This window comes from Pantherophis guttatus, chromosome 18, assembly GCF_059756535.1.
Source record: "Pantherophis guttatus breed Tessera chromosome 18, ASM5975653v1, whole genome shotgun sequence".
Taxonomy (NCBI): domain Eukaryota; kingdom Metazoa; phylum Chordata; class Lepidosauria; order Squamata; family Colubridae; genus Pantherophis; species Pantherophis guttatus.
In genome coordinates, this window is record NC_142080.1 from 102,844 (window position 1) to 129,307 (window position 26,464).

General features: G+C 44.1%; 1 protein-coding gene and 2 long non-coding RNA genes across 3 annotated transcripts in view; 1 reads left to right on the top strand and 2 right to left on the bottom strand.

The window, feature by feature from the left end:
* The first annotated feature begins 991 nt into the window (after positions 1-991).
* On the top strand, positions 992-25,479 carry OTUD7B (OTU deubiquitinase 7B). The gene is made up of 12 exons (XM_034424961.3): positions 992-1,253; positions 13,208-13,349; positions 13,800-13,970; positions 14,155-14,397; positions 15,744-15,845; positions 16,242-16,369; positions 16,657-16,769; positions 17,176-17,303; positions 18,603-18,752; positions 18,978-19,092; positions 19,730-19,814; positions 20,520-25,479. The coding sequence occupies exons 2-12, from the start codon at positions 13,265-13,267 to the stop codon at positions 21,840-21,842; spliced, it is 2,643 nt and encodes an 880-aa protein (XP_034280852.1). The 5' UTR covers positions 992-1,253; positions 13,208-13,264; the 3' UTR covers positions 21,843-25,479.
* LOC117670078 (uncharacterized) overlaps positions 6,940-26,464 on the bottom strand; it is a 39,695-nt gene continuing 20,170 nt past the window's right edge. The window contains exon 3 of the long non-coding RNA XR_004592574.3: positions 6,940-7,067. This is a non-coding gene — a long non-coding RNA (uncharacterized LOC117670078). The remainder of the gene's footprint in view (positions 7,068-26,464) is intronic.
* On the bottom strand, positions 11,016-18,097 carry LOC148111475 (uncharacterized). Its single transcript, XR_015730332.1, has 2 exons — positions 17,983-18,097; positions 11,016-15,969 (listed from the first exon to the last, which is right to left on the bottom strand). It is a non-coding gene; the product is annotated as an uncharacterized LOC148111475 (long non-coding RNA).

The following is a 26,464-nucleotide window of genomic DNA, read 5'->3' on the forward strand; positions in this document are numbered from 1 at the left end:
GCCAAATGACATCCTAATGCCCTGTTCCTAGTAGATATCTTTATTTAATAAAAGTACAAACTGCAATATGTTTTTAAAAGGCAGGTACACTCATCCATACAGCACTATGTTATGTTAAAGCTCACTTTCAGTCAGTTGCTTGGCAATAACATGGCACTTATAAAATCTGTGCAGTTTGGTTACTGGATCTACACTTTGCATCACTGTGTGCCAGCCAACGTTTCTGCATTAAGAGGGGTAACAAAGAGGAAGGAATTGTTGGTTCCTGGTGCTCTCTGAGCTTGGTTGTTTTCTTTCAGGCGTTTCATTATCCAGACTAGATAACCTCACCGGTGCTAGTCACTTGCATTGCGCTGCATCCAACGCTTCCGGAAAAGCAGCCCATAAGTCCACATAAACCTTGTAACACGGCCCATCCTATTGAATTCCAGAGTTCACTCCCAGGGAACCGATTAGCAGATTAACCGATTCAATATGCATCCCTGAGAATAGGTTCTGCTGAATAGACAGACGAGGTTATTTTTGGTTAAATGGCCAAATTTACAGTGGGAAAAGGCGTCTGTGGAGGAATTCACTTGGTTAGGATGCAGACTGTAGCTCCCTCTTTAAAGACAAGTCTCCTCCAGCGGTATTTCCTTTCTCTACCCTGCTTCGTTGGGCGGGACCGCCTTGGCCACCGCTCTCTCGGAAGCGCATCCCCAAAGTCGGGAGGCATCTGGGCATCGAAAGAGAGCGAGCGAGGCCACCCAGAGAAAGAGGGAGGGCGGCGAGGCCAGCAGGCGAAGCGAAGCCTCCCGCTCATTTGCGGCCTCCCTCAGCCCATCCCGACCGACCGAGAGGCGGGCCTCGGCCCCGGCTCAGAGGGGAACCCTCGCCTCCCCCGCCTTCCCCTCCGGGAGCGCCCCCCCCCTACCACCACTTCACGGCCCGGGCGCGCGAGGAAAGCTCCGCCCCACGAGATTGCCCGGTGCCTCGACCCCGCCCCGGAGCAGCCGAGAAACACCTCCGGGCGGAAAAGAAGATCCGGCGCACCGGAGTTCCGGGGCGAAAGAGCAGGGGACGCTCCAGCGACGCACACGCGCAGAGAGAGCGAGGAAGGGGCGAGCGGGGCCTGAAGCGGGCGGAAAAGGGGCGCCGCCGCCCTCTCTCCTCCGCTCCTTCCGGTCGGTCTCCGGGAGGCCATCCGGCCGAGGTTTCGCCTCTCGGTCTGGGCCTCCTCGGAGCCGGGATGGCGGCGGCCGAGGACGAGCAGGGTAAGTGGTGGGGAGCCGGCTGCCGTCCCAAGCGCTCCCGAGAGCCGCCTCCAAGCCCGCCCGGGACCCGTCGGCCCCGCAAGCGCCGCTTCCCCTCTGGGCGTCCCCGGCCTCTGCCCACTTGTTAGCCGAAGCCTTCCCTGCCTGGCGGCTTTCCCCCGGGTCCCCCTCGCCTTCGCTTCCCGGCCTCTCCCGACCGGCCGCCGCATCCTTCTTTCCTCCGGGCTGGCCTAACTCCTGGCCTCTCCCGAGAGTCGGCTGCCTCTTCCGCACTTTCGCTTTGGGCCGGCCGGGAAGTCCCCGCCGAAGGGCAGCTGGAATCGGCACCCGCCGCCCCCGGAATCCTCCCGGGCTATTTTTAGCGGACGCAGAAGGGCCGGGGCGCTTCTTGGCTCCACAGGCCCTTGTCCGGTGTCAAGAGGGCGCGATGACAGCCGCCGCGGCTCCCGGAGGGCCTGCGGGAGGGCGAAGCGAAAGGCTGAGGGCCGGCTGTGGATGACCCAGACCTGCTTCCCGGACGGCTTGGGCCTTTGCCTTTGGGACCCAGTGGGCTCCCAGGGAATCGGGCCTCTCCGGCCTCCCCCCTGGCCTGAAAAGGGGCTATGAAAACAAGCAGCGCCTGGCACAGAGTTGGAGGAGATCTCGGTTGGCGGAAAGAGGCCCCTTGGCTGCTTCGGAGGCCTTGCCTTTGCCTTTGGGAGAGTCGAGGGAAATGTTCTTTGCTGCCCAGCCCAGCTCTAAGCAGCCTTCCCCATCCCTCCGTGGCCCTTTGCCTCTGGAGGAAGCAGAGCCCCCTCAGCCCCGGTTCCTTTCGTTTGGCACCCCTTCCATTCCTCCTAGGCCTCCTTGGCAGCCTGGAAATCCTTTGGGGCGGCGGTTCTGTTTGGGGGGGGGGACAGTCCTTGGTTGCCACCCCTTAGACGCCACAGGAGCAAGGGCTGTTTTCTGTGGTGCTCCAGCAGCCGCCTGTCTAGAGAAGGTGATTTCCAGCAGGTGTGTTTTATTCCAAAAAGTTTTGTGGTCCCTCCTCCCGGACGCTTGTTGGGAGCCCTTAACGTGCTCTGGACCTGACTGCTATCTATAGACGATGCAGCCTCGTAATACCTCTAGCAAGCGGATCCTGCCCATTTGGCAGCAGGGAGTGATCCTCTGTTCCTCAAATGGCTGTATTTGGAGGATACTGTTAAGGTCTTTCCCCCGCAGCAAACCTTAACCAGCTTGCCAGGTGCAGACACCCAACGTGGTCCCTTGCAGTTGACGTGATGTTGGAAGACAAGGAGAGATGATTTGTTTTCCGCCTGTGCAACTGGTTGGGTACAAGGTCCGAATTGAGCCAGGCTTTTCCAGAAGTGAGTGTTTTATCCAAGTGAACTTCCTCACAAAAGTAGGTGCTCTTGGAGATGAGTGTCCTGTACTTTGCAATGACTATTCTGGAGAACAGGGGTGGCTTTAGTGACTATTCAGTCCTTGGACCTCTGTTACTGATTTTCACTGTGGGGTATGTAAAAGTTGCCGTGCTGACTCCTAGAAGACAAGTCCCTCAAACGATGTGGCTACTGGAAGTGGAAAAGTCTCTTTCCTTTTGCCTTCAAAGGAGGGAGGGAAGTGAAGTCCTGTCTAGGCAGTTGGCCTTTCTCTCTCGTCTGCCTCCGTCTTTCTGGGAGCGAAGCACGAGTCTTCTGGGCAAGGAGTTGTGCTCTTGGCTCCTGTAGTCTTTGATAATGAGGGATGTGATTAACTTGATGTGATGAAATCGCGGGCTTGGCTAGAAAGATTTCTGTGCCTTTGGCAGATGAGTGCCTGCCCGTCAAGCCCTGTTCCTCTGAACAGAACACGCCCATCCAAACAAAGGCTGCTTAAGAAAGGCCTTGTGCCTTGTGGGAACAGTGCCTGAGAGAAGCCAATCTTTACACGGGGCTGCTCTTCAGCCGAGCAGCATCCCAGGAACCCTTCTGAAAGAAAAGGGCCATGCCATGAATTTCCTTACAGTGAGTCATGTGTCTGATGTAGCCAGCTCAGCCTGCCCTTGGCAGCTAGCAGTAGTGGCGGACTCTTGGGGTTTGGGGCAGTGCAGTATTTTTTCACCCATACCTAGAAACAGGATCTGGCTCTTCTGCACTCTGTGCCCTACTGCTGCTGAATGATGACAGCCATTCATTCTCCTTAAGCAGCTTCCTTGCACCAAGACATACCAGCTCCAACCTCTGCTGACCTAGGTCTGTTTTCTCAGGGTTTAGCTCCACCTGCAGTGCTGAAAACTGATCCTTGGGCCCATTGCAGGGCCCTTCCAGCTGTCTGGTGAGTCCACAGGCAGAGCCAGAACTGGGACGAGTCCTATGTCCTTAAGTTAACCTCCTCATTCCATGGAGATCCTGGATGGTCCGAATTTCTTCCTTCCTTGTACTTGTTTCATTCAGATGGCAAAGTGGGGGTTCTGGGTCAGTTCATCTTCCTCTTCCCCATTTTTGTGAGTCCAGTGATGATTTCTGAAGCAGTTGAGGTGACCTGTCAACTTTCACTTTAACCTCTGATCTTGCTTGTAGATTAGCTTCTTCTCCTGCCTTGTCTGTCAGTAGGCTCAACCCCATGGCCGTCTGTTCTCAATATTTGCTTGGTCCCATTGACCTTCTGATCTTGCTCTCTTCTGTGTTTCTGGCAGCAGTCTTCCAATTGAACCCCTTAGTGTATTATTGATCCAGCCTTCCAAACTGCTCTATTCTCTCTTCTCTAACTTAAACAGTTTAAAGCATTTGCTACTTACAGTAATTCCACCATTCAAAACAGAATAAATGCTGAAAGGGGAGGCATCTCTACAACTTTAACTCTGGAGGATTGAGAATTTGGTAGGGCTTCTTTGGAATCTCAAGAATTGCAGCCATTTCTGTGCTGACTCCTCCACCTCAGAATATAAATTTCTACAAGCAGTGAGAACTTTCATGCATGTTTTGTAAAATAGCGGTACTGTACAGAATTACTGTTAGGAATTACTGTTTAAAATTCCTAGGAGCAATCAATGAAAGTTGTGTTAAGTATCTGGATTTTTTAAAATATCTATTAATGCTGAGGCAGATGTGTAAGTAATTTGAAGCTTGGTGCTTATTTTGTGGAAGAGGAATGTCTGGTAAAGATGGCCACTTAAGCTGAATGGCACATTTTTGTCTACCATATGCCAGAGGCAAGTGGGAAGAGGCCTGTGGATCCAGCTGGGTAATACCTCTTATCTTGGAATCCCTCTTGTCTTGCAAAGTCCCTGGGCCCAGTTGGCTTCCTCCCACAGCCACTCCAGTGAAGGAGGTCCAGGCTCCTTTCTTTCATAGAAGGACCTTTGTTACCAGGGGTCCTGAGAGCCCAGCCCCTTGTGGCTTCCAGCCCTTTCCCCCTCAGCATGCAATCCAATGCATCCAGGAAGCACCTCAAGCAGGAAAGGAGAGCTTCCATTCCCCAGCAAACCTGATGAGAGGCCGCCTATTTCCAGCAGAGTAGCTGCCTCCTTTGCTCTATCCTTTCCTTTACTGAGGCAAGAAAACAAGCCTTTTCCATGAGGGTGCCCTCACCATAAAACACCTTCTCTGATGGAATGCAGGGATTTTACTTAGTTTTAGATGGGGCTTTCCAGAAAGCATTTCCTATTTGCTGAATGGAATGGAATGGAATGGAATGGAATGGAATGGAATGGAATGGAATGGGATGGAATCAGGAGTTGGAGCTGGAGCTGGAGCTGGAGCTGGAGCTGGAGCTGGAGCTGGAGCTGGAGCAGAATAGAATTCTTTCATGGCCAAGTGTGATTGGACATACAAGGAATTTGTCTCTGGTGTATAGGCTCTCAGTGTACATATGAACAGCTAGTTATAAATCATAATCATAAAATACAATCATCTGGATATATTTCTTTTAGTTAGGAAGATTGCCAAGCATTTTTAGTCATTGGGTGGTAGGTAAGTAGGTAGATGGAGGGAGGGAGGGAGGGAGGAGAGAGAGAGAGAGAGAGATTCACCAAGGTTTTCATAAAGGCTTTATACTTTTTGTTTTAATATGTATGCTAATTTGGTTTACATTAAACACTCAAGAATCTGGCTGATAAATATGCATATCCATTTAAGGATTTGTTACATACTTTTACCGCTGCCTTATGTGCATTGGTTGCATTGGTGATGTTCTCTTTCATAGGTACTGTTCCAAGTATCTGCATGTTTTAGCCTAGTCATCTAGTTTTAAGTTTATTTTTATCCATGCTGCTTGCTCTCTTCCCTACAAATTATAGTTGCAAATAACTGAATGCATAAAACAGAGGAACACTTATGTACAAATTGGTATGTTAGGGTTAATGGCCTGAAGATTGGAATTTAGGCAATGGGTTAGCTTAGGATGTTGACAAAGATATTAGGGTTAGGGCCTCTCCTGGTCCAACTACTTTAACATTGGCTAGACGTGAGCTATAATGCATCTGAAATTATTTGGCATATCTTTATGATACAACTTTGGATATCATCTTTCCTTTCTCAAACAACATTCTTTTAAGGCTATGCCCCATGCAGGTGTGTGTGTGTGAAGAAGCCATGATGAACTTGATGGAACTTGCTTTGGGGAATACACGCTTCAGTTGTTAGACTTCTGCCCTTACTTCTTCTAAGATTAGGGCTGCCGTTGGATAACATGGCTGCATAGTGACCATACTTGTACCTTAGGGTATATTTGCATCTTGGAGTGCTGCATGATACTCAAGTCGTTTGCTTTAGACCCAACCAACAATGTGAGATTTTCCTGCCTCTTCTCTGCTAGGGAAATTTGGGGACGGATTGGATCGTAGCAAGTAGGAAATATAAAGTTAAGGGCCCCTTTTCCTAGCTGTATTATCATCCATAGTAACAGTTTTACTTGGTGCATCTATATTTATTTTATAGCAGTTTAATTGCTTTTGTTTTATAATTTATTTATTTATTATTTATTTATTTATTATCGGATTTATATGCCGCCCTTTCTCCACAAGGACTCAGGGCGCCTCACAGCAACAAACAAGTCCAATTAAAATTCAACAATAAAAACTAAAATTCCCATTAAAACCCCATTCAGTCCAGGCCAGCTTGGCGAAACAGCCATGTTTTAAGGTCACGGCGGAAGGAGCGAAGGTCGGGGGCTACCCGGAGCTCCAAGGGGAACTGATTCCAGAGGGCAGGTGTGCCCACAGAGAAGGCTTGCTCCCTAGGGGCCGTCAGCCAACATTGGCCAACGGGACCCCAAGTAGGCCCTCTCTATGTGAGCGCACGGGGCGATGGGGAGCTGTTGCTGGCTGCAGGTGATCCGCCAAATACCACGGGCCTAAGCCATGTAGGGCTTTATAGGTAATCACCAGCACCTTGAACCTCACCCGGAGGGCAACCGGTAACCAATGCAGGTCACGCAGGAGGGGTGTGACATGGGAGCATCGGGACACTCCCATCACTACCCACGCGGCTGCATTCTGCACCAACTGAAGCCTCCCAGTGGTTTTCAAGGGCAGCCCCATAATGTATGCCACTCGGGGTCATTTGTTGGGAAGAGTGGTTATAGAAATCAGATAAATATAGAAATGGGCCTATCCTTCTTCATACCCCTTTTCCTTCAATGTGGCATGTGATTGGCAGCAGAAGGAACCGTCTTTTCCCCCTGAAGGCAATTATTGCTAAAGTCATAATGTAGCTGGGGGGAGGGGAGCTCTTCCTCACCTTTTCAAACAGCAAAAGTGAATTTCTCTAGAATTCTCTGCTATCAAAGAGCCTCTTCTACATTTGATGCACAGGAATTTGCGATAAGATACAACCTCTCCAGTCATCTTTCCTGCAAAAAAGTAAGAGAAAAAAACAGCACTTAAGTTTTCTGCCTGTCAAGAATCTTTTCAAAGCTCAGAAATAGCTACTGTTAATGGGGAGTAAGCAAGCCTCACAATTAGGTCCTCGGGAAGTTAGTAGCTTTCTTAAACTTTTATAAACATATTTCGCTGTTAAGGAACTCCTGGTTTATAAAACTGTATCCTGTTTGGCTATTGGATTATACATGGATTGGAATTAAAGTGCTGTATGACTGGGAACATGTTTTGTGGGTGAAGGTTGGATACCAGTGGGATTACAACAAAGATGAATGTTTGTATTGGGGGGGGGCTGCACAATGCGTTGCTAAATCTGCAATTCACTGCTGGAGGATAGATTTAAAAACAGAGCCCAATTCATGGCAAGGGGCTGTAAATGGAACCCCCACATTTGGGCCAGGTATATCTGACATACTGGGATAAGGAAGCGGAAGGCAAAATGATTTGTGGATTTACCAAGAAATGTATTTCTGAATAGCATTCAAGCTCAGACTTCATTTGATCTTGTGCCGTGTCTGCTGCTTAAGATGCTTAGCTCTCCTTAGGCTTTGCTAGGTCTCACCTGTGCCATTGTTGCCCTCCTCCCCTCCTCCTCCTCAGATCAAACATAAGGTAATCTATTTTTGTTATTAAAACATAAGATTCAGTAACTGGAATTGAAGAGAACTAAATGGAAAACATTTGGCAGTACTTTCCATTTTATATTGTGTCTGATTTTTTTCCCCCATTTTACGTTGTGCCTGCTTTTTGGCATGAAAGGTGAGGGGAAATATTCAAAATTTATACACAATTCTGACCAACTTGAAAAAAGCCTGATAAATGTGTATTGTTTCCCCGTTGTGATGCAGAGGTTAAGTTATGAAGTTGAACCCAATGGGGTGTGGACTTCTCCACCCTCTTATGAAGTCATAAAATGTGATCCATGAATCATTTAACAGTTTACTGATTTATATAGAGTCACAGGTAGGTTGGAATATGCAGCTGGAATTCCATGAGCAAACATTCCTGCACCCATTAAAATTCTTTTATTATATAGGTGGCCTTTAATCACTCACTTAAAAAAAAATGTGTCTAATAATTCTTTGGCAGTTTCTCTGTGTTTAAAACTACAATTGCTGCTGAGAAATGATGTGTACCTCGTTCTTATTACAAAGAATAACAGTCCTTTTCTTTGTCTCTGTCATGTGGTATTCCAAAGTAGAGAATCTAACCTTTTCTGTTTATATGACAAGTGTTTCTTCTTTGGAATAGGTTAGGCCGATCTCCCTCCGTGTGTCTTGGTGCGCATTTCTCTTTGTGTGTGCTTTATGTGCGCCTGTTCGGAGCCAAGTGTAGTTGGCGAAGTCGCGGAGGGTCCCGTGGGGCCTCCTGAAGTTCTAGGAAAAGGTGTCATGTGAGGTGAATAACTTGCTCTGGAGCTTTGTGCAGGCTCTGCCAAGAGGCCCAGAAAGGCTGCCAGATGCTTTCCCAGTCTTACTCGTAGAAATGGCAAACTTTGTCCTCCACCTTGCCAGTTACACACCGTTTCTGTGCTTCAAGTGTTTTTCCTGTTAAAAAATGGGCACCAGGAAGCTTTGTTTGCAAAAGCCTGGCTGCCTGAAAGGGTGGATGTAATTGGTCTTTGTGAAGTGTTTGGCATCACCTCTCTCTCTCTGAACCAGGTACAGACGTTCCTTCTCTCGTTTCTTTTCGGCATGACAGAACACCTAAAAGACCTGTCCAGAGGAGGCTATTTATAACAAGTATGATATCTGTTACATCCTGGGCATGAATGTGCAAATGCAGGACCCTTGCAGTGCTGGCAGTTATTTTTCAGTTTGGGAAGCCCCGCTATTTCAAGGAGTTCTTCAGTAGAACATATCGTAAAGGGGGCATCTGCCATTTCTCTTGCTCAAGTTCAGCTTTGGCAGATATGGAGAAAAAGAAACGCCCAGCTTAATTACATTCTTATCCGTCCTTTCTGAGGGAAGAAGCTGAGGTTAAAGTTCAGGAAAAATCTCAGGTTAATCTTAGGGTGCTGGTTTTCCTATCATTGATATGGAACAGGTAATGCTGGCCTAATTTTCCAAGGTACCGTTTTGGAACCTTTTTATATTATGTAGTTATACTGCCCTGTGGATTGGATCCCCAGCCCCTTTAGGGTTTATTTTATTTTATTTTTATGTATTTCTATGGGGGGGGGCAGCTTGTGGTAAATAAGTGAAATAATGAAATGGCCAGGAATTAGGGCAATGTGTTGCTAGTCGCTTTCCCAGAGGGGCCGTTCCTCCCTCCCTTGCACCAAGATGGCCCTGCCCTACCACCAGCAAGATTCCTTTGGTGGTTCTGCAAGCATATTTTGGAGGCTGCATCATAACTGAAGAGATGGTGAACTTTTGAGTTCCTAACAGCCCAGGGTCAGGCTGTGGTTTGCACGCAGTCATACGTGTTTAAAGGAAAATATTACTGGTCACTGCTTATGTTCTCTTTTTCTTTTCCCTTGCTTGTTCCCTAGAAATAAAGGAGCATTGTGGAGTTTGTTGATGGAACTCAGTTTCATTCCTTCTAGAAGGTTTGCTGTATTCTTTGCCTTCTATTCCTTTTGTCAGAGGTGGCCTATTTTAAATTAATTACCCTAAATAGACCTTGACTTACTACTATACAAGAACTGTAATTTTGGTTTTCAGAACCCAGAATTGTTTCAGAGTACCATTATATGAGTAAATCCGAAAATAACACTTACTCAGGTATCCTCTTGTAAAATAGTTCCTCATGCATAGAGATAGTTACTGTGAGATAATAGCAAGCGACTGCAATGATTTGGTTATGTGTTTTGGAGAAGAGGGGGCCTCAAGATTGATGGAACTGCTCATGGTAACTGTAACCGTACTTAAAATCAGACTAACGAAGGAGGGGAGGGAGGGAGGGAGGGAGGGAGGAAGGAAGGAAGGAAGGAAGGAAGGAAGGAAGGAAGGAAGGAAGGAAGGAAGGAAGGAAGAAAATGACATCATAACAGGACTGATGATGCATATCATACACACATTGAGTTTCCAAGCTTGCCTGCGCAAAGGATGAATTTAAAAACTTAGGGCTCAAATTGTATGCAGTTATGGTACTTGATTTTTTTTTGTTGCCTTTTCTTCAGAAGTGGCTGGTAAATAAATAACATCACTGGCCATGCTTATACAGCTTTCAAACAGGTTATTGGAAGAATCCCTCCTTGCTTTAGGGGCTTTGTTTCTGATTGGAAAATGAATTAAGACTAGAGACTTTAGTACAACAACAAAAAGATATATTCCTTTTAATAGCAAATCATTCTTCTTGAATGTCCCAGGGATAGTAATACCTGGTTTTAAAGATGGGGAAATGATCTATTATTAAGGATTTCTCCCTTATCTTCTCCTAGCCTCTTGGACCATCTTCCGTTTAAAAGTCAATCTGATGTTTTGTCTAACCAACTTCTAAGGCAAGGTGATCAAATTCTACTTTCCTTTTACTTCTCTATTATCCAGCCTAAAAGATAGAGATGTTATCCATGCTTCATATGGATAACAATTCCTTTTCCTCAATTCAAAAGTATTACAGGGAGTGGCCCAGCTTACTCTCCTACATCCATCAAAATATGCTGCTTTCTTCCAAAAAGCACTTTTTTTTTTTTACCATTGTGTATGTTCTAGGTAGGTAGCAAAAGAACTGTAGCATTATCCATATGATGGGGATACCACGCACCATGGCACAGGTAGCATTCTTGCTGTCTTGGAATCAGCATTCAAAGCAACATATTGCTAGCCACTTCAGATGTCCGGCTACCAGGGCATAGCTTTGTCCCCTGCTAAGTCATTGGGAACGGTGCCTGCTGGTTTGTTTACCTCTTACAGATGAGATTAAAATATAATTATTGTGCATGTGCAAATTAAGGAAAGTCAAGAAAAGAAACTGCACGTTTTCATACGATTGTTTATAGATCTAAAAGTTTTGGCAGGTTCCTATCTCCTCTGTGTACCTACCACACAACAAAAAAATATGTTAGTCATTTGAGGTGTTATTTTTGATCCAGGGATATAGCAAGTCAGACGTGACAAAGGCCAACCCAGCAGATTCTTTGCAAAGGAATCTCTGCCCTCTTGTTTTCCTCTCTCGGATACAGCAGAGTAAAGCTTGGACTTGTCAGTGTGACCTTTAGGGACGACTAACCAAAGAGATGCCTCTTAACTTCTTTTGCTCGTCTATTTGGAGCCTGAGAGTGGGGAGGGGGAAGCACCCAAAATCAAGATTCTTAGAATTTTGTTAGGGTTTGTTCCCCAATTTGAAGGCTGAGAGCAGATTGCAGCAATAGTTAATAAAGGCAACAATTAAAGTATTTCTAATGGGAGATATCAGTCAGCAGTCTAGTCCACCTCTGAATCTTTCAGTACTTCTCATTTTTGTTGTGCTGGGCAACAGACGTGAAAAATTTATTTCCAATTACTTTGGAGCTTTTGAAAGAGGGAGTGGAATAACGTAACATGTTACGTTATTCATGTATGTGGGTGTGTATTTGAGGCAGAGCAGTAGAGAGGGCAGGAAAATGCTGATTATAAGGCTACGGAGCAAACTTACTTTCTTCTATCAAGGATTACATGGTTTGGGGGAAAATTTGAGATTGAAGTTTGGCAATTGGCCGGACAAGAACAGGAAATTAACAAGGGCTTCCTCTCTCCTTCCCTTTTGTCTACTACTTTTTCAGACTTCTAGGGTAAGGGTAAATCGTTCTTTCTTGGCAGACCTGATCAGCTGTAGACCACTTATAGTGCAATTTGCAGGCTGCCTAAGCAGGGTTTAGCAAAACAGACTTCAAGATTGCTATTGGGTGGTGACTTGTGAGGTCTCCTTATAGCAGCATTGTTAATCTTTTTCATAGAAAAGAACGAATGCAAACGAATGTAGTAATTCCAGTAGAAATCTGGATTAAAAGCATGCAGAAATATTCTTAAGGTTCTTTCTGGTGTGAATGGCCTCTGAAATTCTACTATAGGGAGAATGATCCTTTTGGTAAGTAAGGACAGAAGTTCTAGAGAACTTTTGATCCATTTGAAATAAATATCCATTTCTGCCATTGTGGCTGAAAAATCCTCCTCTTTCTCCTAGTTTAGATTCGTGTTTGAGTATTGAAGTCCAATTTATATTTCATGGAAATGTCCATTTGCGTTCATTTTAATTAGCGTTCTTGGCCTTTTGGAGCTCTTGCAGATGCCAAAGTTATTCTTGCCCAGGAGAATTGAGAATACAAGGGTGTCTTTACTCGGTGCTTTTAAAATTATCATTTACAGCACTTGTTTTGCAGTGTCAAGCATAAAGTCTTGAGAACTACAGATAGCCATTTAGCATTGACTGTTTAGTGACTGCTTAGTTATGGCACTAATGAAAAAGTAACTTTGCAATTTCACATTTACAACCTTCACAGGTCTGTAAAAAAAAAAAAAGGAAAGCTGGAGTAAGGGTTAGGGTTAGGACAAGCATAGTTGCAGTTTCACTTAGCAACTGCTTTGCTTAAGGTTGCCTGTCATTAAATGAGAACAACCTGTATTTCATGATGGGATGTGGGTACTGACCATTCTGCCCCCTGCTCTTTGAAAGGTGGTTTGTGCCAAAAGCAAACTCTGGCCCAGAAGTGGAAACTGTGGTCCTTTATCTGGAGTGGATCTGGGTCAGGCAACTCTAGCTAAAGCATCATCAGATGTCGCTTGCTTATCTATTTATTGATTGCACTTCTATGCTGCACACCTAGCTGTTGAAATAACTCTGGGCAGCTTATAAAAAGATAAAAGGTAATACGAAAACAATTAGAAAGTGAAGGCCAAGAGGGTAGAATCCAGCCTGTCAGCTAGGCCCAGCAGAGGCCTGGGCTGGCCGGGAGAGAGCCAGGTTTGGAGGCCCATCCGAAAGGCATCACACGTCTGAAAGCCGAGTATTCCACCAATCCCCTTCTTGCTCCAGTCTCATGCTGCCTTATGCCTTTGTGGATGGCGGTCAGGGAGACAACGCTGTGAGAGGATACAACGTCATTGGCCTCCCATTGAATCAGAGGGGCAAATCTCTCTGATGACCTCTGTAGCATCCAGTCAGACTCCCATCTTCTCTTTTTCTTCTCTAGAATGAAAAACTCTCCCGGCTAGATGTCCCTGCAGTTCCAGTCACCTTCCAGGAATTCATGACCCTGGATATGGATGTCGTCCTCTCGGATTTTGTTCGCTCAACGGGGGCAGAGCCGGGATTGGCAAGAGACTTGCTTGAAGGTAAAAATTTCAGTTTGAAGATGGTTTTCACTTTTTTACTGCCACCCTCGACTCTTGACTTTTAGTTATCCATTTCTGAGTTGCAAAACAATATGGTCATCTCAGAAAATGCCACATCCGGCTATTTATGATTACCTACAGCTCACCCCAAAGCTCCCCATCTTGAGGTGGGGGTTTGTTATAGGATTTTATTCTATGGTTGGGTATCTCCTAAGTCTCCATCCAGGATAGTTTCCCTCCAATGAAATACTTAACGCTTATGACGATTCCCTGAATGGGCAGAAAGGGTTGAGCGCATTGGTTTCTGGAAATTTAGAGAAAGCAGAGATAAAAGGCTGAGATTGGGGGAACTTCTTTTAGATGATGATGATGATGGTTTCCTTCTTACGAAGGAAAGAGGAGGTTGGGTTGGCTTTTTAAAACCTGCTTAGGCTTGTTTCCTTTTCCTAGGGAAAAACTGGGACTTGAATGCTGCACTGAATGATTTTGAGCAGCTGAGGCAGGTCCATGCCGGAGTCCTGCCCCGTTCCTTCAATGACGGTCGCACTTTTAAATTTGTGGAGAAGGAGATTGCCCGGAGTGTCCGGCCACAGCTGCAGCGCCAAGATGATATAATTCAAGGTAAGAGCCTCTCCTGGTGCTGAAAATGGTTCCTTTATGGATAGAGGCACTGTTTACATCCCAAGGAAAGCGAGTCAGCACCTGGAGGAAGGTGGTGAATTTTTCCTGCATTTGAGTTCCTGTCAGTCTGGAGAGGACAAGCATGCCGCCTCTGCAGCTGCTCCACTTCCTCTTCTGTTTTCAGAGAAGCGCTTGTCCCGAGGCATTTCCCATGCCAGCTCCACCATCGTCTCCTTGGCTCGCTCCCACGTCTCCAGCAATGGCGGCAGCGGCGGCGGTGGCAGCAGCGGCAGCAGTGAGCATCTCTTGGAGATGCCAATCTGCACCTTCCAGCTCCCTGACCTGAATGTTTATAGTGAAGACTTCCGGAACTTCATCGAGCGGGATCTCATTGAGCAATCGATGCTGGTGGCACTGGAGCAGGCTGGTGAGTGGAGAGTTGCTGCTTTTCGGAAAGGAGATGCAAAAGCTTAACCTCTCCTGGGCCCACCTGATGATCGTGTTCGATTACCAAGATGGAAGAAATTATAGGTTAGGTATCATCTTTGTGCTGTTGCTTCCTGGGCCTGTGCTGTGCTTCCTGGGTGCTTTAGAACCAAGCACCAGGGCGTTTTGATTCAAAAGTCCCCAGAACCTCCTACATCAAAGAGTGGTCCGTGCTGACTTAAGCCATCCTACATTCTATGCAGCTGACAAGATTTAAAGGTTACTTGGACTTTAAAATTGTCCAACTTGGAAAATATGTTCAGGCAGTTTCTTGGCTGTGAGGCTTGGAAGATCTTACAATCAGGAATGCCTTCATGTTCCTTTCAGACCTAATCTGCTATTTCTATTGCACGTAGCAGAAAAAGGATGATATACCCAAAAGAAAAAGGATGATGTATCCAAAAGAAATAGACAAAATAAAAATCCTTTTCAAGTAAACTGTGTTTTAGCTTTCCTCAGATTTGGTTTTATCTCTGCTGCTCAGTGACCGGGTGGGACTTGGCTGTGCTGCATGCCACCGAAATGGGGAGCGGCTGGTCTGTTTAGGAAGGCTGGTGGCTGAAGGCCAATCATGTGTGTTTCCATCACAGAGTCAGATCCTTTCTCTTGGAGGACGACGGAGGACCCATTGCTGATCTCCAGCCTGTTAAACATGCCATTCCAGGGAAAGCAAGGGATTTACCTGTGATTAATCATTCTAATCAAAAGCTTCTCTTGTTCTGAGCCTTCTGGTAGGATTGAGTTGTTCTTGAGAAATGCTGTTTTGCCTGTCTTGCTGGGCAACCCTGACATTTTGATATTTCTTTAATCCCCCCTTTTTTTTAAAGGAAGCTGGGGGCAGTGATTGCCATATTTCAGGCAAGATCAAAAGTTTTGCTCCAGTTATAAGGGAAAGATTGCTTTGGTTGGTTTGCTGCTAACCCTCCCCCTCGTCTCTTTGGCTTTGTATGACTGCCACAAACTCATTAATGCACAGTCCGGTAATCTTCTTTATTTCCAGTTTGTTTTTAAGGTCCAGCTGAGTCTTTTTCTGTTACCTTTTTTGTCTCTCAAGTAGCTGTTGTAGGATAGTAGGTAAGAATCAAAGTTGGTGAGTCTCTAAGAAATTCTTTCTTTCTATCCATAATAGGCAAGGAACAACTCATTAAATGCAGAAATTAGGTCAAATGAAGATAGCAGCAGTGTGTACTTGAAATGCTCCAACCCATAAACTCTCAAATGCAGAACACCTGTTTGTATTTAGTATATATATATATATATACACACATCTGTTCTCCCCTGGCCTAGGTCGTCTGAACTGGTGGGCCAGCGTAGATCCCAGCTGTCAAAGGCTGCTTCCCTTGGCAACAACGGGGGATGGAAATTGCCTACTTCATGCTGCATCCCTAGGTAGGGTCTTTCTGTCATAAAGTACACAATTATCCTGTGCATTCCTTCTGCTGCTGGCAGCTGGACTTCCTTTCTTTTGCCTTCCTTCCTTCCATAAGCAACAGTGCATGATGTTTATAGTTTCCTGGTAAAAATGACAAATACCTCAGTTACCACAGAATCATTTTGAGCCCTTTTCTCAGGCTGCATGTCCCAGATAATTCCCCCCCCCACTTCCTCCTCCTCCTCCTCCTCCTCCATCCGCTGGGCTTCCTGACTACTGTAAGCCACCAGTACTGTAAAACAAAATCAAAGCAAGCACGTGATGACATAGGCTCATGATCGGACATGGGATTGGGCCCAATTAAACATGCCTTAAAAGGGGGCTGTTTCTTATTCCTTCCTTGCCACCTCCAGGTATGTGGGGTTTCCACGACAGGGATCTGATGCTCCGCAAATGTCTTTACACCCTGATGGACAGAGGGACGGAGAGGGAGGCTCTGAAGCGGCGCTGGAGGTGGCAGCAGACCCAGCAAAACAAAGAGGTAACGATTTGGAGCGGCCTTTGAGAAGTGGTGAGGCCAGTCTTGGCTCTCTGCTTTGTTCAGAAGTGGGGATTCTTTAGCCCGAGAGTCAGCCTTGTGTCCCTTTTGAAGCCTAACTCTCTCAACTGTCAAACATGGGGTCTCTTTTCTAAACCCCTAAATGCAGCAGCTCCTCCGAGACCAGTCTTGGGAAAATCTTAAACCCTCTAAAATAGGATGATCGAGAGGAGATGTCTTGTTTCCATATAGATTTCTTACTCTCTTCACTGTCTCTGCCAATATTATAGTCTGGCCTAGTATACACAGAAGAAGAATGGCAAAAAGAGTGGAATGAACTGATCAAATTGGCTTCAAGTGAACCCCGTATGCATTTCGGCACCAACAGTGGGAGCTGTGTAGGGTAAGTAGGACGTTTCATTAAGCAAAATATTGCAATGCCCAGGACTTCAATTACCTGAGATGGGGGGGGGGGAGCACGGCAGGGGGATATTTTATGGGTCCTTAAAAAGATGCTCAAATGGAAATAAATGCACTTGTTTGTGAAGCCGCATGCAGCAGAAAACTGCACCTGGTTATGACACCTATGTTAATTCCTGCCGAATGGCAATTTATGCCTGTCTTGGCCATATGTGTATAATAGGCCAATCTTCATTCCCAGGGCTGCTGGCTCCAATCTGTAGAGTGATTGCCTTCTTCTGAGTGACACAGGAAAGGGGTGTACGATACAGTGATTCAGCATGCAGGATGTTAAACATTTAGTCATATCTCCCCCCATTTCCCCATGCTTTTTGATTTGTTTTCTTCAGGGTTGAAGGGTCTGAGGAGCCTGTGTATGAGAGCCTGGAAGAATTCCATGTTTTTGTCCTTTCCCATGTATTGAAGAGGCCCATTGTGGTTGTAGCAGACACTATGTTGCGAGATTCTGGAGGAGAAGGTAAGAAGAGTGAAGTGAGGCGCATTAAGAAAGTGCGGCTGTGATCTGCCTTGGTAGTGCCAGTTGCTATTTTCAGTATGCTTCTTATTTGGAAAGAAAAATGGCCCAAGTAGTAACTCCAATCTTACTTAATTTGTTTTACCAAACCTTTGTAATGATTTGTCTTTATAATTCTGCACTTGATATGGCCCAAAGGGCTAATCAATAAATAAAATTGAAATTGAAGTAGTAACTCTTGCAGAGGGAAGCTTCTGTAAAAGGCTATCGAGACACCCCTCGTGAGTGACATTGAGTTGGCCATGCCTACCCAGTCACATGACCCACCCAGCCAGTCATTAGGGAGATCATATTAGTGGTCCGCGGGATTTAAAATTATGAATTTAGTGGTCCCTGAGGTCCAAAATGTTGGTGACCCCTGGTCTAGGAAACCCATTCTGCAAGGGAGCCTGGAGGTGTTTTCTGAAAGTCCAAGGAATAAGAGCTCTTTCTGAAGACCTTGGTGTCAGGGTTCCAAGTAACACCCCCTCCCAGTTTCCCACAGCACTAAGGGTGGCAGCTCTGAAGATCCAAAGAAAAAAGTGGCCTCCAGGGCTGACACTTGGAATTTTGCGTCTCATTCCTCCATCTCTTTGTCCCCACCATCTACTTTTCTTCTATGTTCTGAGAGGTTTCCTGGTACCGTTGAACCTTTAAAGTGCATCCTGCATCCGTTCCAGGAATTCCTTGTCATCTCTGATAAGCTTATGGAGTAGACAGTTTTGCTTTTCTCCCAGGGAAGGCACCAGCCTGCATGTAGCGCATGTATAATTCTTAGAATCTTCAGGGAAAAGCACATACACAGAATAGATCACAAAAGCAGTTTCTTCTGTTACATCATTCAATGTAAATCCTTTACTCCCTGGACCTTTTTTGCCAACTTCACCCAGCAACTCCCTACTGGGTGCACCTATTCTCTCGATGATGATGATGATGATGGTAACTGAGGAACATTGGTAGTACAGTGGTCTAAGGCACCCTGTTATTAAGCTGGTTATTAAGACCAGCTGCCTGCAATTACTGCAGGTTCGAATCTTGCCAAGGCTCAAGGTTGACTCAGCCTTCCATCCTTTCTAAGGCAGGTAAATTGAGGACCCAGTTGTGGGGGCAATAAGCTGACTTTGTATAAATATACAAAAGGATGAAGGCTATTGCTGAGCACATTGTAAGCCGCCCTGAGTCTCCGGAGAAGGGCGGCATATAAATCAAATTTTTTTAAAAAAAAAAACATGGTTTCACAAGAGGCTTCTTTCTCCTTTCCAGCGTTTGCTCCTATCCCCTTTGGTGGCATTTATTTGCCTCTGGAAGTTCCTGCCAGCAAGTGCCATCGTTCCCCATTGGTTCTGGCCTATGACCAAGCCCATTTCTCTGCCCTGGTGTCCATGGAGCAAAAGGAGCCCATCAAAGAACAAGGTGTGCACAAAACAGGTTGCTGCTCTGTTGTTAACCTTTCTTGTGTCCTTGCTCTCCGTCTTGGATCCTGTAAAAACATCAGGCTGAGAGTTCTATGATCCCCTCATAGCCCTTTTTATTAAGCGTATGCCTTTCTTTTGCTGGTAGTTTTTCTGCTTTCCCAACTCCAAATTCTGTTTTTAGGGACCTTAAGGAAATTGTTTCTTTTTTTCTTTTTCAACCTAGCTGTGATCCCTCTGACAGACTCTGAACACAAATTGCTTCCGGTACACTTTGCAGTGGATCCTGGGAAAGACTGGGAGTGGGGTAAAGATGACAACGATAACGTCAAATTGGCAAGGTATAAAAAAAAAGGGACAGATCAGTGTGGAAGAAATGTTGAGTTTCTACATTTTTGGATTTCATATTGGAGCTTGAAAGGAGTTAAGGAAGGACAAACAGGTCTTGATAAAGAACAGTAAGAAATGGAAGGTGTAAAGAATCACGCAAGAGATGAGAGGTTAGCTGCAGGAGGTGACCAGGCTGAGCCCCAGGGAGGAGGGTCAAGCGCATTATCAGCCTCTGGCCTCTTTGCACCCACAAGGGATCTGAGTCCAGCCCACCTTGAATTCCGTGGACTCCTATCTGCCGCCTAGCTCCTTTGACCGTTAGCAGTTCAGGTTCTTGTAGAGGGGGTTAGCTGAGAAAAAAAACTATTTGAACCACCTTGACTCCTGATTTTCTGCACTTGGCTTTAGGCTAGGAAAGGGGAAATTGCTAACGACAGAGAGGCAGTCTTTTGAAATATGAATTAGAGTGAAAAAAGTGAGGAAATCTAGTACTCCTGTTTTGAAATCTACAATAATTTCTCCAGGGTATTATTTATTTGAAATGTTATTTTATACTTGGAATTTCTATAAGATCCAGGGAACAGGAGCTCCGATTTAACTCAGTGGCATCATTTTCTTTTTGTTTTTGACATGGCGCTGCCTATTTAGTGTGACACTTTCACTGGAAGCCAAGTTACATTTGCTGCACAGCTACATGAATGTAAAGTGGATCCCTTTGTCTTGTGAAATGCAGGTAAAAAATGTTAACGGAATCACATTCCATGTAATGGGAGGGATACTTCAAATGTTTTTCCTGTTCTCCCTAGAATCATAGAATTCTAGATTTGGATTATTTCAGCTGTCGAGTCCAACCCTTGTTCAGTTCAAGGATCCATTTTAAATAATCCTCAACTAATGGCTGCTCAGCCTCTGTTTGAATATACCTCCTCCTCCCTCTCTTGGCAATTGCTTTCACTATCCAACAGTTCAGGAAGATTTTTTTTCCCCCAATTTTTTTCAGTGAGAATCTGCCTTTTTGTAACTTAAATCAATTATTCTCAAGAAGACAAAATAATTGTGCTAAGCAGAATTAGATGAAACAGGACTTTGTATTAATGTTGCAAAAGTGGCTTGTTTAGCAAGCGATGTGAGCTGTTCAATTTACATTCAGTCTACTATGATTTAAAGAGTTTTATATACTAAAGGTACCCATACACTAAAATGTGTCTTTATAGTGTCCAGAATTGTATAATCCTTACTTGAACCATTGTTATCTTTTCTTTCTGGAAAAGGTGCTCCACTCTTAAGACAGATCCATTTTACTGTAGAAATAGATGACATGGAACAGCCTCTCCTCCCCAATCCCAGTCCCCCTTTTCCCTGGCAGTGGAGAGGTTTTCTTTAATACCGCACAGCCGCCTTTACCTACGTGTAGCATGTCTCTCCATTCTTTCTCTAGGCACCTCTTGCTCAGCCAGAGTCTCCAACGGCTTCTGCAGGGGATGAGATCCGATCGGCTGCAGACTCGGGGGATTCAGATAAGGAGTCGGTTTGCAGCAGCTCAGCAAGCAATAGTGGCAGCAGCAAGACCAGTAGCAAGGATAAGGAGAAAGAAAAACCAAAGAAAGAGCGGGAAAAGGACAAGGAGAAGAAACGAGCTGACTCCGTAGCCAATAAACTTGGAAGTTTTGGCAAAACTCTGGGGAGCAAGCTAAAAAAAAATATGGGCGGGCTGATGCATAGCCGAACAGTCAAAGGTGGAATGAGCAATGGACAAGGGGAGACTTTGGAGAAGAAAAAGAAAGGCTCCATAAAAATAAGGAAGGGCAGTAAGGAGGAGGCGTCTTCTGGAGATTTTTCAGCTCTTCCAGAGAAGTCAGGTCCAGCTAAGACATCTTCAGAAAAGCAGCCCGATAACTGCAAATACAGCAGTGATGTGAAGTTGAGTTTGAGCATCCTACGAGCCACCATGCAAGGGGAGCGCAAGTTCATCTTTGCCGGTCAGCTGAAGACCAGTCACCGGCACCAGTACCAAGAGGAGATGATCCAGCGTTATCTTCTGGATGCTGAGGAGCGCTATTCTGCAGAGCAGAAACAAAAGGAAGCCGAGAAGAAGATGGTGGCACTGGGCAATGTGGGAGCTGCTAAAAAGATGGACTTAGAAGGCAATCCTCTCAAAGGAGAAGAGACTCTGCTGAACTCCATGAACCACCCAGGACTGTCACCATACAGTCTCCAGAGCTCAGATCTGGCCACAGTGGGTACTAAAATATCCAGTTTTTCCACTGGCCACTCAGGAGTCTTCACCATTCCCCGGCCTTCTATGATGAGCAATGTGGAAAGCACCTATCCTCCTACATACCAAGATGGCCGAAGACAAGTTGCTGGAGGCCTCTGTGCTCCTTTTCCCTCTTACGCTACGCTGCCCAGGCAGTGTGCACAGAGCCGTTCCCACCTGTCCCAGCAGGTGGGACACTTCTGTACTACAGAGATGGATATGCCACCTAATTATGCGGAGGTGGATTGTGAAGGCTCTTCCTGCCCAGTTCTGTCCAGCAATGGCTATCAAGAATGCACAGAGCCAGATGGTAGCTCTCCAAAAGTTGTGCAGGGTGATCGAAGCAAAACATGGCTGCTGTACAATGTACAGCAGACCAAATGCAAACAGCCCAACTGCAGTTTTTATGGACATCCAGAGACTGGGAATTTCTGTTCATGCTGTTACAAAGAAGAGCTGAAACGCAAAGAACAGGAGAAAGAGACACTGATACATCGGTTCTGAAGAAACAAAGATGTGTGTTTCATATCTGGACCCATGGGATATGGGGAATGCAATAATTTTCTCTACCCCTGTTCCCCTCTCATTAAGGGGAAGAGCTGGCTAATTGGGGTTGGTAAGTTGCTTATGGGAGTGGGGGAACCAAAGCCCCTTACTTCCTAGAAGCATGGAAGAAAACTCCATATTAAAGAGCAAGGGCTGCTAGAGTAATGTGTTGGGGACAGTTCCCTAGAAGGTGGGGGTAGAATTCAGGGAGGTTGCATTTTTTGTGCAGGACTGTAGTTGTTGAATCAAGCAAATTTTCTAGACCAAAGTTTTGAATTCCAAGATTAGAGAAAAACAATGACAAAGGCCTCTTCTTATTTGATCATCCTCCAACGCATTTTTTATTTTTATTTCAAAGGGATTGAAATTAGTATCACTCAGATTTTTCGTAATGGCTGAAACTTGGAGGCTCTTTAACAGTTTCATGTCTTTTTTATGACTATTTTTATGTCTCTGGGGTATTCTGACACTGCACAGGGGCTGTGTTGGAAAGGAAGTATCCTGAAGAGTGACTCCAGTTCAGTTACCTCCCTGTTCTTCTGATGCTGCCTCCTTTCAAACCCACCCATCTTTTCCCACAATTGTCTGGTCTTCTAAGCATGCCTCTTCTAGCTAGTGTTAGCTTCAGTTAGTTACAGATGGGCTTCAGAGATTATTTTTTTAAAGTATATATTTTAAAATTCTTGTCAGGAGCTGAATGTGCTAGGTGGGAAGGAATCAAGTCACCGTGTTTTTTGTACTGAGGAGAGAAAGATTTAATTGAAAAATGAAGCTGTTCTTGATGGGATTAAACTACTTGAGTAGAATTTTGGAGACCAGGAGGGAAATCGGTGGGGCTTTAATAAGAGCAATAAACCACTGCAGGCAGCTTTGAACATGGAGAGATGAAAGGTGGTAATGAGGCATCACAGCAAGAATCCTTAGCTATCTGATTTTGCTCCATCTACTTTTAAAAGCATCAGAAGATACATCTATGTAATATTTTTTTTTGTCTGCAGAGAACAACCTTCTTTCTGTGCAAGCTATTTTTTCCCAGACTACCTCTGTTCTGTATAGAAAAAAAAATCTGACTTTGGGGGAACATAAGACAGAAATTATTCTTTGTTCCTTGTGGGTTTTCTAATGCAGTACATTAACTTCCCATCACCTCCAGCCTTCAGAAATAATGGTATATTTTAAAAGCACCTGATTATTCCCACTTTTGGTGTTGCAGCATTTGTTGCAAATATTTTTCCAACAAATAAAGAAAATGCCTTTGATGGCTAAGAACTCCCTCCTAATCAGATATTTCACATAGACATATGCCAGTTATGTTTTGACTGAATTTTGAGTGGTGGATAAAGGTTTTTCTTTTCTTTTTTTTTGGGGGGGGGGGCTCCTTTGGGAGTATAAAACTATGCAATTATTTTCCATCAAGAGCTGCTGAGTTGGGACAGAGAACTGCAAGTGTACTTAATATTTTAAACAATAACCCAACACTCATGGCTTTCTTTAATACTTCTTGCACTGCCTTAACATGGACAGTAGCCCAATATGAAATAACATGGCGCTTTCCTGTTTCTTTCCTAGATAATTTTATTTGAGAAAGGAGCACTATTAAGAGGCAAATATGTATGTATTGCTGTGTTAAATTTGTCAGGATCTGCTGCGTGATATAAAATTAAAGCGGGGCTTGCAGAAAAGCTCCTGAGACACACAAGATGGATTTCCATCCACAGCTGATAGTCCATCCACCCCTCTTGCTAAATGCTGTTTAATGCTAAATGGAAGATTATAGTTTCCTTAATTTCAGAGCCCCATAATAGGGAAAAGGTTTTTTTAAAAAAAACAGGATGTGCAGAGGGATAAAATTAGGAGCAAAAGAAAAATAAAACCATGTATTTATCTTGTTAGGCAGCATAAATGTTTACATTGTGTTCAGAATAATAATTTCAGTCTTAAAATTTGATAGTAGGTGGACATCAGGGAATTATAATTCATGTGATCTGAAAACCCAACTCGGGATGTTCAGTTTTGACATTTCAAGCAGTTTTTGGGTTTGATAGACTAAAATCTAATTTGAGAAAGAGCTTGTTTAGTTTGTTTGTGGCTGTATAGAGTAGCTGAGCTCAAAGTAGCCTTTTTTTAAAATTACACATTTTTTCAAAAATTAACTATCCTAAATCTATTTTTATGAGGGCAGCAGCAATGGTGGTTGCATTTTTATGATTCTCTGTGTCACTTTTCAGTGCTGGTTGCTTAAGATGTTTAGTTATTGCAAGAATTCCTATCAGTGACATTGGACTACTTTTTATTTGATCACTTCCACTAAATTGAATGTCACCTCCAAAATTTTTGTTTCAAAATACACATACGCTATCTGAAAGACATGCTATATGCAGAATTCCCCCTTACCATATAATTTTTTCCAAGTAAGACCTCTTTCTAGAGATCTGTGCTTTCTTTTTTTGCTTTTTCAAACTGGTAACTAGTAATTTTGAGATTGTACCTTGACAGTTTGTTTCTGATCACTTTTTAATTATAACTAGTATTATAATTATTATAGCAATTGGGTTCATAAGATTGTAGCATTTTTGTACATCAAGATAAAGTGAACACTTTAAAAACTTCTATTTGAAAAGTATTGTTCTATGAACACCAGAATTTTAATTCCAAAACCTCTCCGCCTTAGTAACAGTGAATTCTAATTATTTCACTTCTGCCTACCAGATCATTTGAATTGGTATAGTTGTTCACTGACTTTCCCTTTCCTGACCCTCCTTCTATTTTTCTTAAATTGTAGGTTTGTTTCCTTTATGGTGAAACAGCACTCTTTTTTCATTAAAAAAAGCAAACGTTAAAAATACTATTTATTGAAAAAATAAAACCTTACCCTTTTTATTCATTGTCTATGCAGCTATAAATTGAATGCAGTGGATATATTTTAAGGTACCTTTTTTAACCATTTATTTTCTTGAGCAGAAATATAACCAGATGAGTTTCCCAAGCACCTTTTTTAATTTAGTAGAAGGGACACTACAATAAACAGTTTTTCATAGAAAGGCAAGTAGTGGGAGAAGTTTGTGGTCTTGCTCCCTCTGCTGGAGTAAAAGTTTATGGCATACTCTGAGAAATTTAAGGATTGGTTTATTCCCACCTTCCCTATGGATATGGATGCACACACAGAGAAAGACCACAGATTGAGACAAGGCATGCATTATTAGTGATGTGACTGTGGCTTCTGACAGACACTTGTGGGACTCTACAAATAGTTAAAATTATTTTAATATTCCAAGTATTCCCATGCTCAAAATAATCTTTTCCCATTTTTATGCACAAAGTTTTGCACAGCAAAAGAAAAGGCCTCATTGACCAATCATTTCGGCTTCAGTTCCTTTATGATTAATTCTGACATTGTGTCTCAATTTGTTTCATTTTAGTTTTACAAAAATAAATGACCTTAAATAAAAATGCCCAGGGTATAACTTTAACCAGCATGTAGAAACTCTATAGAAAAGTTTTCTGTTAATTTTTTTTTCTGCTAGTTGTCTAAGAATTAATTGACCTGATTTAATTCTCCAGTTGTTGACAATAAAAAATATTTTTTAAAAATTTATATAAATATATTGTTGTAATTTCTGTTTACTTTGCTCCGGAAATGTCTTATCTTATGTTACTAGGTAATAATTTTTCTAAGAATTAGTATGACTATGTTTTGCTGTAGTTTTTTAAGCAGGAGGGTGAGCTGGTGCTTTACAGGTTATTTTCTACTGGTGAGCCTCTTTGAAAAGGTTTTTTTTCCTTCTTTGCAGATGAAGAATGACTGGGATCTGGTTTAAAATAACAACAGAGAACATTTTATCCTTGTAAATCCACCATTTCTTGATGATGTTTTGTTTGTCTATTTCAATTATTTTTAAAGGAATAGATATAGGAATATATTCGTCTTCCAAATGCTTTACTTTTACACGTATGTAGAGTTTTACAGCTTCATATATCCATCCTCCCTGGCAGGGAAAATGCATCCCTTTCATCATTAGAAACAAAACAAAAGAACAAAAGCACACGGAAGAGGTGGCTTGGACCCCGTGAAGATGCTTCCAGTATTGAGCAGGAGGCTGCTCCCCCACATACACCCCTGCTTTCTTGTCCTTGTCTACCATTGCCTTAAAAGTGGAAATTCCAGGTAGCTCTCCTGATTCGAACTGTAGGCTTGGCCTGTCTTCAGTTATGTGTATGAATGAAATGCTTCCCTTGTGCCTCAAGTATATTAAAACATCAGTAGTGGCTCTGCCACTCCTGGTTGAGTGGTGGTGGTGGACAGAAGGGAATTGGTTCTGAAGCTGAATATTGCTTGCATTCTAAAGAACTTATATTCTCTAACCTGGTTCCAGGCAAGCAACTTTGCTAAATGCTGCACTGGAACTTTTCCCCCCAATCCCCACACCAAGATTTCTTTGTACCATAACAAGCCTTTTCACACAGATGGTATCTTGAGGCTTTGAGGAACTTTAAAGCCCTACGTGGCTGAGGGCCAGGTTATCTTCGAGACCGCCTTCTGCCGCATAGCTCCCAGCGACCGGTAAGATCCCACAGAGTTG

What these genes read in the sequence shown, in the direction of transcription:
- OTUD7B (XM_034424961.3), top strand. Translation starts at nt 13,265, where the DNA reads ATGACCCTGGATATGGATGTCGTCCTCTCGGATTTTGTTCGCTCAACG. An exon ending in CCAAGATGATATAATTCAAG is followed by an intron (nt 13,971 to 14,154) that starts GTAAGAGCCTCT and finishes TTCTGTTTTCAG; the next exon opens with AGAAGCGCTTGTCCCGAGGC. An exon ending in GGAGCCCATCAAAGAACAAG is followed by an intron (nt 18,753 to 18,977) that starts GTGTGCACAAAA and finishes TTTTCAACCTAG; the next exon opens with CTGTGATCCCTCTGACAGAC.